General features: G+C 35.8%; 1 protein-coding gene across 4 annotated transcripts in view; it reads right to left on the bottom strand.

Annotated features, from left to right (window-relative positions):
- The window catches only part of ERBB4 (erb-b2 receptor tyrosine kinase 4), a 1,252,881-nt gene that overhangs the window by 168,140 nt on the left and 1,072,001 nt on the right, over positions 1 to 12,740 (bottom strand). For all 4 annotated transcript variants that reach the window (XM_017343079.4, XM_008259104.5, XM_051849159.3 and 1 more), the window contains exon 20: positions 610 to 795. In XM_017343079.4, coding sequence (XP_017198568.1) covers positions 610 to 795 — 186 coding nt within the window. The remainder of the gene's footprint in view (positions 1 to 609; positions 796 to 12,740) is intronic.

The raw sequence follows: 12,740 nt of genomic DNA, 5'->3' as shown, positions 1-12,740 counted from the left end.
AGGCATTTTCCTCTATGACTAGTAAACTACGTGTTTTGGCCTATAGCTTCAATGACAAAGTACGGTAATCCAAAAGCTTCTAAGTACAGCTGACTTCTGTATCTACATGGTTCTACTTCTAGGGCTTCAACCAACTGTGGATTTAAAATCCTTGAAAAAAATATGCATCTTTGCTGAACTTGTACAGACTACTTTGTTGTCATTATCACCTAAAAATACAATATTACAATACTTACAGAGTACTTACAGTTTATTATGCATCATAAGCAATTTAGAGCTGATTTAAAGTACAGAGATAGGATGTGCACAGACTGCATGCAAATGTTCAGACTATTCTGTTTTATATAAAGGACTCAAACATCTAAAATTTTGATATCCATAGGGGTCCAGGAATTCCCACAATAACCTCTAATGGATACCTAAGGATGCTTGTATAGCACGTATTTTATCTGTCATTTGTATGTCAGTAACTCTCTATACGTATCTTTCAATATAGCAAAAACAGGCTATTTTGTTGATTGAAAGACTTGACATGCTTTCTGTATCTAAACTGTTTTAGATTAGAATAAGCAGAGAAATTTCACTTACACAGGGAATGACAGCACTTACCTTAGCTATCTGGACACACCAGTTAAGCAGCAGCTGTGAGCCAATGTTATCCTTGTGTTCATGAACATAATCCAATAGGCAGCCATGGGGCATAAGTTGGGTAACCAGCTGGATGGTTGGGCTCAGACACACACCTAGTAACCGGACTAGGTGTGGATGGTCCATACTTGCCATTATCAGAGCTTCCTACAAAAAAAAAAAAAATATATATATATATAGTATTGTCATCTCAACTCAACATTATTTACACTTATAGTTCTTCAATTGTATTCATGGTATGATAATCATTTTGAAGATGAACTCTCACTAAATGAAATAAATTTAAAATAGACACTGTTTTCACTATTCAGTCCTTAAAGTTATGCAATTCAATGAAATTAAATAAAAATATATACATTCACTAACATGGAAGCAAATATTGAACAATTCTCTATAAAATTAATAGCATTTCTCTTTTATAATATGAAAAATATTTTATTTATTTACTGTCAAGTAAACTGAAACTAGTCCTAATTTGTGCTGTGGATTTTTAACCTTTGATATTGGTTCTAGAGTACAATAATGTATACAAAACGGATATTTGGAAGTAGTTATTTGGTATTGGTGTTATTGATACAGAATTGTATACAGTGATGTAAAATATAAAAATTTCAACATAAAGAATTATACTCAGGATGCTTATTGTTAATTTAAATAGGATAAATATTTCAATAAGATACTTCATTCCATAATTTTACCTTTATTCAAATTCATTTCATCTGTAAAATATAAGTGATGTATTCCTCATAGATTCATAAAATTTGAGGGCAGGTGAGACTATAAAACTTTGTCTACTCCAACTTTCTCATTTATTGAAATGAGAAAAATGAGTCTGAGTTTCCTTATCACTTTGCTGAATACAGATAAGAAGTGGACATCTGCTGGGTTTTTGTGTACCCTAACATTTGCCTCCAGTAATTTAAGTGTCTTTTCTACAGTTTGAGACAAGCATAATCAAAAATGGTATGCTTATGCATTTTGTTATAGTTTGATATGTACAAATAAAGCAACGTTCATCTCTTATTAAAATAGTAATAAAATTTTGCTTTTATGAAGTCACACAGAATCACTTACATAGTATTTCTGTCACTATTTCATTTGACTGTAACCACAATTAGAGAAATCCACACTGTAGCACATTTTGCAAAGAAGCAGTCCTGAACTCACTAAAAATGTCAACATGATAAGACACATAAAAAAGTGTGTGATGATAAAGTTAAAATTCATTACAGAGATAAAGCCATGCTGGATCTATGGAAACATCTATTCAGTTTCAATGCCATAATTTTATGTTAAATATTAGATATCTATTAAACTTATACTGAATTTACTCTGTTTCTTTTTTGGTAGCTCTCAGTTTGTGTGTGTGTGTGTGTGTGTGTCTATCACTTGCACTTATCATTACAAGTGTTACTTTTGTGACCCCATACTCAGGGTGTCAGGTACACAAGTGAAATTTAGGAGTCTCCATTTACAACAAGAACTCTAGGTAAAGCCACTAGGAAATAAGAGCTTTGAGAACCTGTGGCCCATATTAATGTCTGCATCAAATATCTCAGTAATCCAATGCAAAAGCAATAACACACAACAGTGTTAGACCCTTGTTATAACCATATGAAGCAGTCTAAGAACATAGTAGTTCTCAACTCTGAAATGAAGAAATGAGGGCTTATTGGGACTACAGCCCCAGGTCATATGACCAGTCAGTAGCAGAATCAATCTTAAAACTCAGGATTTTTGATTCTTAGTGAAAGGTTAGTTCCTATGATAGTAAAAACATCATAATTTTTATGTCACTTCCAATAACACTCCACACTAGACATTCATATTATTAAGAAGACAGACTTAAGCACTTCATAGGAGCCCACCTGAATGAATTGGGCCCATTATACTTTAGTTCTTGCAGACAAATAAAAAAAAACAACACACTTGTGTTTACAGGGAAGTTCTCTTCACATAGAATGTGCTTTGAGAAAAACCATAGAAAATTTATTTCTTTGATTTACTAAGGCTAGTACTTGATATGTGTCATTTCCTAAGGAAAAAGAGAGTGATGGAATTTAAGATAGAAAAAAAGATTTTGAGGTGATTGCAGCCTTCTTTTTCAGGATAAAACATGTAAAGCATTATAAAAGTATTGTGTGTTTTTCCCCCAACTACTTAAGGAATAATAATAATTCCATTCTAAGTATGCATTTGAAAAGTTTACATTACAGAAGCATAAAAAAAGTTGCATGAAAGTTCTCTTTTAAAAAATTGATTAGTAAGTCCTGGCAAAAAAGCTGGGTTTGTATTAAGGAAAATTGCTCATCACACTACAAAGAGTATTTGAAACCAAATTGCAGAGTATTTGCATAATAGTCCTCTTTTTTTTTTTTTTGAGAAAGAAAAGATGAACAAGACACTAATTGTAGGTTTTATTTTTTTCATAAAGGAAATAGCAGATGGCTTTTTTGGAGGGTAGGGGAATAGATAAAGAAAAGGGAATGTGGATTCATTTAGTGTGATGAATGGCATGGAAAGGGAAAAAAAACTCAATATTTTAATCATAGAGTGTTCGGTTTCAATAAATTACTTTGTGTTAAAATTAATTATGTTCTCTGTTACTTATCTCTGTGTGGGGCCTATGGAAGCAATTTTGGAATCTGTGCTGCTGTCGCCAGCAACTGTCTGTGAAGGCCACAGGGATAAATACAACTTGACAGGTACATTATCTGTTTTTATAGAAGTAAAAGCATCCCATGTCTTTGTTTCCCTTTTTGCTGTTTAAAAAAGGTGAATTAGAAGTTTTCTCATTGGACAGAGGGGAAGAATGTAACAGGTGCTATACTGAAAACTCTTAACACAGAAACACTTTTCTGTATCATGATGTCTAGTTTGAATAAGGATATTTTGTCAAGCTACCAAGGGACTACCAGGGTACAGACAGAAAGCACTGCAGCACATGTGCCATTCGTCTCAGGCCATATGCTATTTGTATCTCTATTTCATTCTGAAGGGAAGACATTTCTGTACAATATTACAAGTGAACAATGCCATTTTTCACATTAAAGCATCATTTTGCCCAGCCATTAGATATTTATACCTTGCCACTTCAGCTTGTTTTCTCACTCACATTGGTCAGTGGTTTCAGAAAAAGGAAAGGGAAAAAAAAAAAAAAAAAAAACATACGGCCGCCAGAAAAGCTATGGGCTATTTTGTTGAAAAAATGTTAACTTCAGCCAAACCTTTACTGTTTCATTATGTGTATGGACCATTAATTCGATAACCTCCAGCTGAAAACTGGGAAAATCTTATTGTATCAAGGATAAGGAGATAAAAATGGGTATAGAGGAAAAGAAAAGAGAGATAATTAGTACAGACATAAAAAAGTGCACTTAACACAAGTCAGATTTGTTAATGCTTGAAATACATGCTCACCTTAGAGATAGTGAGGGTGATGGTGAGGCAGAATACAAAGAAGGTAATGATGTACATAATGATGAAAAATGAAATGAAACTATTAGCCAATCTACAGATGGTACCAAGATAATAAAATAAATGAAATTTGCATCTGTTCATTCATGTCTAGAATAAATAATAATTTACTTGTGCAAGTAGGTGAGTAACAGTTGGGCAAGCTAAATTAATATGTTCATCAGTTCAAGTTCATCAAGATTGTTCAGTGGTCATAATATTACCTTCCCATGCATGGCATTATCAAAATTACTTATTGTTTTATTCATTTAAGAAGACAAATAAAGAGACAGTGACAGTGTTCCTATCTACTGGTTTATTTCCCAAATGATACACAGCTGAGGCTGTGCTGAGGCCAAATCTGGGAATCAGGAATACCATTTGAATCTCCCACATGGGTGATTGGAACCCAATTATGAGACATTATAGCTTTCTCCAAGGGTCTGAATTAGCAAGAATCTAGAATGAGGAGCTAGAGCTGGGAATAGAATCCAGGTATTTCAGTACAGGATGCAAACATCTTAACCAATGTACTAAATGCCCACACCTTTGGGTTTCATTTTTGTGTACCTCAAAAATAAAGATTAGAAACATTCTAACCTTTGGAATCATCAGTTTCTCATCTTCATTTTGCAACTTCATCCACTGAGTGTCCATATGTTAGATTTAGTTATTATTTAACTCAGACACACAAGGAAGACCTTTGTTAGGTAGTTTACATGTTGTAGAATTCTATTTTTGATTGTGTTTTCTCCCTCCTCCCAGAGACCTCTTGTTACACGGAATTTCTGTTCATTCTTTCTATATTTTCCTCTCTCTAGCTATATACTCACTTAAATATATCATTGAGGACATGCTCACTATGTGCCTGTGACTATGATTGAGTCAATGTCTACAGTACCATCTCTATCCTTACGGAGTTTTTATTATATTGGAAGAGGCAACCAGTAAACAAGAAAGCCAATAAGTATAAAACATATGGATACATTAACTATAACTTATATTACAGAATGTGGAGAAAACAAATAGGATATCATGATAGGTAATAAAATGGTGGTTTCAGATCTCCTTTAGATAGGGATCACTAGGAAATGTGTCCCAAGATGTGATTTTTGAGAAGTCAAATATGCAAATTCTAGGAAACATCATTCAAGGCTAAGCAAGCTGAACTAGGTTGACATTTGGAAGCTCTGAGAAGGCTCATGTGCCTGTAGTTTCTCCAGGGCTATAATAATATGAGATGAGATTGACAATACATGTAGGGCATTTGGGGTCAAGCCCATGTAGGGTTGTAGAAAGAAGACTGGATTTCTTTCTAAATCTTTTAATTCCTTGTGTCTGTGAGGCTTCATTCACCTTTACCACAGCCTCATCACCACTGGTTACAACTATAGTGAAGTATTTCTGTCACCAGACCACACACCTGCTCCATTGTTCTTCCATTTTGTCATTATTTGACTAAGGACAACTCTCTCCATCTGCATGCATAAACCTGCATTCATTTAAACATTGTTAAAGGAAGGCACAGATTCATGAGGATATAGCCTAAATCAATTTTGAATCTCCAAAATAATAGTGATTTATTTTAGTTTTTGATTTCTTGCTTTTTTTTAAAAGACGTTATCTATTTATTTCAGAGGTAGAGATACAGAGAGAAGGAGAGACAGAGAGTGAGGTCTCCCACCCACTGGTTCATTCCCCAAATGGCCACAACAACCAGAGCTAAGCAAATCCAAACCCAGGAGCCAGGAGCTGCCTCCCAGCCCTCCCACATGGGTACAAGGGCCTAAGCACTGGGACATCTTCCACTGCTTACCCAGGTCATAGCAGACACCTGGATTGGAAGAGGAGCAGCGGGGACACAAACTGGCACCCTGATAGGATGCTGATGCCACAGGTGGAGACTTAGCCCACCATCTTTTTTAAGATGTATTTATTTACTAGAAAGACAGAGGGACACAGGGGTGGTGGGAGAGAGCTTTTTCATCTGCTGGTCCACACTCCAGATGACCACAAAGTCAGGTCTGGGACAGGCTGAATCCAGGAGCCAGGAACTGCATCTTGGTTTCTCATACCGGTAAGAGACACCCAATTACTTGAACTGTCCTTAACTGCTGTCCCAGGTACATCAGCAAGAAGCTGAATTGGAAATAAAGCAGCCAGCAGTTGAACTTGCACTCTGATATGGGATGCTAGCATTAACCAACTATGCCACAATGCTGGCTCCTAGTTTTTAATTTATTAGTGAATACTTACTTCATTTACTTTGGCCTATATATCTGGAAAGAAAAAAAAAACAAGCTTTGTATCTTTGTCAAATGTACTCTTGGTAGTATTTCCTTCTGTTCTTTAAGCATCATGTTACCAACAATTGTCTTTAGTGCAACTTCACCTTCACTCCTTATTGGCATCTTCCCTGTATGCACAAACATATTCAGGTGTCCTGCATTCTAAGAAGGAAAGTGCCTTCAGTCCTGCCCTATCCCTATGCTGGAAGCATTGCCAAGTCCCATGTTGTTTATTTCTCCTTTTCACCAAAGTCACAAAGTCAACAAAGTTCTTTTCTCATTCTTAATTTTTTATGGCCTTTATTTTCATTGTTTTATCTCACTCATCACCCTTATTTTTAGAAGTCCCTCTGATGATAATTGTGTTGTCCTATTAATTCTTCTCTCTCTGTATTCTTGGCACCTGCTTTTCTCTCTCATATCTTGAATGTGGAAAAACTACTCTTGCTTTATTACTAATATTATTTGCTTTCTTCTGTAATGTTTGGCTTCCATATAGATTTGTTCTCTAAACTCTCAGGAATGAACATATTTTATAGTTTTAAAAATGTGACAGAATTGCTAAAAACATGTAGCATTAATATTACTTTTGTGACTTATCATGATCTGAGTTTGAAGCAATGTAAACAGCACAGCATTTTTTCCTTCAAAAAAGAAAACAAAATACATTATCAAAATCAAAATCTATGTTATATTCCAAATATGATAATTGTGTTCATAATCTGATTCTTTATAACCCCTATAATTCTGGCTTTTGTACCTGGGCAGGTATTAATAGGCTTTTATATATGTATACCACTAATATTATAACATATATTCTATTTTATTAGCATTACCTGTTAAAAGTATGGTGTCTTTAATTATTTCTTTGAAACTAGTAATATTAGTCAATTGTATTCATTCTTTTATCACCAAATCCTTGTAGAATATATAGCTCCTAACAAAGATACAATTTTATGAACAAATGAGCAGAATCTTCATCATATTCTGCCTTTCCCTACGGCTCCAACCGAGGAATCAAACCCATATTTCAAACATCTTCTGATCATCTTGACTTAGGGACTTCTGGACATAAGTATTATGCAAAAAAATAATTTTCCCATACCAGCTTGACTACTACATTTTTACTAATATTTCAACTTGCAGGGACAATTTTGAATTCAGTTTCAAAATGTTGGATTCAGATTTGTCATTCACATTTCGATTTTCCTTTCACTCTATAGCTAATGATTTGCCACATGCTATTAATTGAGTATTCCAAAGTATTAGCATTTTATACAAATATACATCCTTCCATGTACTAATATTTTCTATGTCTCAAATTGAGGTTCACCTCATCAATGTAAAAAAAGGTTTTTTTGACTGTTTTGCTGTAACTTATTAAAAAAAAAAAACCTTGAAAATTTCTGAATGACTACATAGATATCCTTAACATTGCATATATTCGGCCGGCGCCGCGGCTCACTAGGCTAATCCTCCGCCTAGCGGCGCCGGCACACAGGGTTCTAGTCCCAGTCAGGGCGCCAGATTCTGTCCCAGTTGCCCCTCTTCCAGGCCAGCTCTCTGCTGTGGCCAGGTGTGCAGTGGAGGATGGCCCAGGTGCTTGGGCCCTGCACCCCATGGGAGACCAGGAAAAGCTCCTGGCTCCTGCCATCCGATCAGCGTGGTGCGCCAGCCGCGGCAGCCATTGGAGGGTGAACCAACGGCAAAGGAAGACCTTTCTCTCTCTCTCTCTCTCTCACTGTCCACTCTGCCTGTCAAAAAAAAAAAAAAAAAAAAACCACATTGCATATATTCAATAAACATTGTTGATTTCATTTGATATTCTGGAAATTGCAGTGCATTTTTTTTTTGGTGGAAGCTTTTTTTTTTAACATTTTTTTTTTATTTTTTTAACTTTTATTTAATGAATATAAATTTCCAAAGTACGATTTAGCTATGCTTTTACTACGATTAATGACTTGTGAGCTTGGCCTGCATGTTTTGACTTGTGCCTCCTGCTCCCTTCCCTTCCTTCCAATAGCTCAGTGAAACAGAATCAAACAATTGATGACAAGGCACCTTGCTCCCTGGCTTTCCTTTGGGTTCAGGTTGAGGGTAACCCCCAGCCTCCCACTCTCCACTTCTCTATGAAATGCCACAGCTGCTACCAAGTTCAAGATAACCTTCCCTCTGCTTGTTTAGGCCTACCAGTGCCATTCCTAGCCCTTAGGTTCTTCTACAAATCTTAGTTTTCATTAACACTGCCCACAAATTTATAAGAACCCCGTCTCTATATTCTCTTCAGTATCTCCAACCTAGTATGCCATGTGTTTCCTGTTGACATTCTTTTAATGAGTAAGTCACTTAACCTAACATTTGTTTTGGGAAATGACAGATGAGGTGACTGATGAAAAATACATGTACACATGGTACCAAGGTCCCTCTCATGATGCCTGTGGCAGATAGCACTCATCAATCATTGTTTGGAAGATAGATAATAGCTCCAAAATATGCTTACATTCTAATCTCAGGAACCTGAGAACATTACCTTATTTGGGAAAAAGGTCTGTGCAGTTGTGACTAAATTAGGGATTTTAACAATGGATCATCCTGAATTTGGCATTGTGGTGCAGCATGTTAAAGCCCTGGCCTGCAGCACCGGCAGCCCATATGGGCTCTAGTTCAAGTCCTGGCAGCTCTACTTCTGATCCAGCTCCCTGCGAATGTGCCTGGGAAAGCAGTGGCGGATGGCCCACATGCTGGGCCCCTGCACCCATGTGGGAGACCCAGAAGGAGCTTCTGGTTCCCGGATTCAGATCAGCTCAGCTCCAGCTGTTGCAGCCATTTGGGGAGTAACCTAGCAGATGGAAGACCTCTCTTTTACTCTCTCTCTCTCTCTGTCTCCACCTTTCTCTGTAACTCTTTCAAATAAATAACATAAATCTTAAAAAAAAAAAAAAATGGATCATCCTGATTATCAAGTAGACCTTAAAAGCCACAAGTATCCTTATAAGAAAGGCAGCGGGAGATCAGATATGGTTGCAAACAGGAGAAAGCAATGTGAAGAAGGAAGCAGGGACGGGAGGGATGCATCCACACACCAAGAACACCTGCAGCCATCAGAAACGAGGAGGTCTGAACAGATTTTTCCCTAGAGCTCCTGGAAGCATGCAGTCCGTCTAAAACCTTGATTTCGAATGTCTGCCTGTGCTCTATTTCTATTATTTAAGCCACTAAGTTAGCAGTGATTTGTTAGAGCAGTCATAGGAAGCAGACAATCAGGTATACTTTCCCACCTAAAAAGAGTAGGACACATAATTGTTTCAGCTCAGTGGTTCAGACAACAAGAACTTACTATCTGGGGAAGGTGAGGTTAGGTAAGGCACTGTTGCTTGATGTTATACATGTTTTTAAAACTGGGGTCAGTGTTTGGTGCAGCAGTTGAACTGCTTCTTGAGATGCCCACTTTCCATACTGGAGTGCTGGATTGAATCTCAGGTTTACTTCATTCCATCTTTTTATTAATGTCCACCCTGACAGGAAGCAGGTGATGGCCCAGGTAGTTGGCTCCCTACCGCCCATATGGGAGACCTGAACTGAGTTTCTGGCTCCTGTCTTTGCCCTGTCCAGCTCTGCCATTGTGGGCATTTAGGTAGTGAACCAGGGGATAGGAGATATCTTACTCCTCTGCCTTTCAAATAAAATAAATATGCAGGTAAATAGCTAAATAATCTTAAAATAAATTAATTAAAAATTGATGTTGCTACCAATCTAGTTTACATATATATTATGCAGATACTTTTAATTCATTTATAAATTAACGTATATACTTAGTAGCTAAATGACTAAGTACAGGCAAAGAGTTTATCAAAGAACCTAGCAGATTCTTAAAAGTGTTAACTACCGCTAAATTTTTATTAAGTGAATTATCTCTAAAGAGAGTGTAATCATTAAACAGTAAAGGCATGACAGAGAATCTATTTTAAAAAAGTAAATTTGCAGGGTGAGTGGTCACTTGGAACTTTTAAAGTCTAGTGCTTTAAATTTAATGTAATCTGTACATTAAAAATGCAAAGCAAGAAAATTGACAGAAACCTAAACATGTTTTTCTGTCAGCACTTTACCAGCTATTCTTTTCTGATTTAAGCCCAGGGAGAGCTAGAAATATCTCTTCCCACTCTCAGCATAAAGAAATCATGAAGAAATGGGAAACGGCCAAAAGGAACTTCTGGAGTTGCAAGAGAACTTAAATGACTATATAAACTTGTTCTTTATCAAAGAGTAATAAAGGGATACTAGTGAATTTTTGTAGTTAGGGTAGAACACTGCATAGCCTAGTGATTCAACTTGAAATGTTACAGAAAGAGAAATACAGAGGGCTAACTCAGGAGAACAAGTTCAGCATGCTCCAATATGGGTCTTATAAAGAAGATGCTACATTGTGTTATTAGGAAGGAAAGTAAAAACGTACTAGAACCAGAATAAATCATTCCAGGCTACAGATTATTCATTACAGAGGAAATAACAATGATTCACTTCTAATTATGTCTATGGTTTTCACTTGTTCTTTTTCTATATGAAAAAAGCTTCTAGAGAAGTTCTTTGCCGCTTTTTAGTTCTTAGTAGGAGAGTACTTTAAAAGCTCATGGAAAATGAAACTAAAGAGGACCTTTTTCTGGTGCACAGCTTTTTGAAGTTCATGCATTTTCTATGACTTGTGAATACTCCTTGTAAGCATACCCGTGGTCCTCCTAAAGTTCCATTTTAAAGAATTCCATCAGGTAGTAATCATAATTACTGCTTTGTGTTGAATTGTGTCTGCTACAATGCTAAGTGATTTTACATATGAATTCATTGTATTCTAAGGACAATCTTGTCCGAAGAATTTTATGTCAATTTCCTGATAAGGGGACGCCTATAAAATGGAAAAGAAATAGGTCAAGATCTTAATGCTTTTAAGTATACAAACTGGGATTCGGATCTGTTTCTAATTGTATCACTGCCAAGACTCTTTTCACCAAGTTGTCTCTTCTGGGGTTACTAACATAACCAAGTAGATCCAGCATATTTGTTGATCATCTTAATGTCCTAATAAGAATGACCACTGGTAAGAGTAACCTGTTAATGGAATCTGTACAAAATGACATCCTAACAGACACTATGCTTTTTTTGACAAATCAAGTGAGCACAGTTTATTCTTAAGTATCTGAATTTAATCCTCCAATAATACAATATTAAATTAGTTTTGCAGGAGATATTCTTAGTGCAAAGAATTGATTTTAAGATTGATCAATTTTTATCTTGTAAAATTACATTGGGGTTAAAATAGATCAGAACCTAAATATGAAGGCAGTAGCAATTATTTAATCACTTAGTCCTTTATATGGTAATTTGTGAAATCTGGGGAATTAATAATAACAGTACTATCTTTCAAGGTACTGCATAATCTTTAAAGAAAGCAGCATTCTCTGTTTTTACTCTGCATTTATAAACTCAGTTAACTAATGGCATTAATAATGAAAGACAAGTAACACAATAAAACTAGGAAGCCTCCCCCATCTTTGCAATTAATACTATATCTCAGATATACCACAAGTAAGAAAGCAGACAAAATTGTGTTATTTACAATCCACCCAAGATAAAATAGCGAGTGATTTAATTAAGTCTTTCATATTTCACTTACCAGTCTCATGTTCATATATGATAATCCATATATAGAAATAATTGCTCCTGTCATTCATTTCTTATCTCCTCTACTTCCATAATGAACTTAATTATTGTCATTAGATAAATTAAATTTGAAACTACGATTTATATGCAAGTCCTTATATTAAATATTCAAGTTGGTACGATTTTAATATTCTACACTGATCTTGATATCAAGGGCATCTAGTGAGAGGTAAATAACAATGAGTATAATCTTATGTTAATGTTACTTATTCTATTATGTTTTTAATACAGTAATAATATTACCTCCTACTCAAGCAAACGGAGTCATAACAAACCGTGAGAGACAATATATGGTGTCACAAAAGACCTCTACTGCTAATGCCTTGACTTCAGGAGACTCTAAGTCAAAGGAATGTGTGGCTTTGTGTGTAGACACAATGTGGGTGGTTAAGAGAGTTTCCGTGGAAAATAGAGTACCTCATAAAACCTCTGCAATAGGGCATCTGCTGAATCTGGTATTTGAAAATAGCCACTGAAAACTAACCGAAAGTTTAGAATTGGGTGGTGTCTTGAATTTCTATAAAGACTTCCCTAAAAGAGGTCAATTCACAGCCATTGTATTCTTCATCTGCTACTTCAAATAGTAGTGTAGATCATGTTATAGTGGATGTTATATGTTTCCTTGTCGATATCAGT

Source organism: Oryctolagus cuniculus, chromosome 3 (genome assembly GCF_051225735.1).
Source record: "Oryctolagus cuniculus isolate XC-2025 breed Fujian yellow rabbit chromosome 3, ASM5122573v1, whole genome shotgun sequence".
Classification (NCBI taxonomy): domain Eukaryota; kingdom Metazoa; phylum Chordata; class Mammalia; order Lagomorpha; family Leporidae; genus Oryctolagus; species Oryctolagus cuniculus.
Note: the sequence above shows the minus strand (reverse complement) of the source record. Positions and strands in the feature narration are given on the sequence as shown.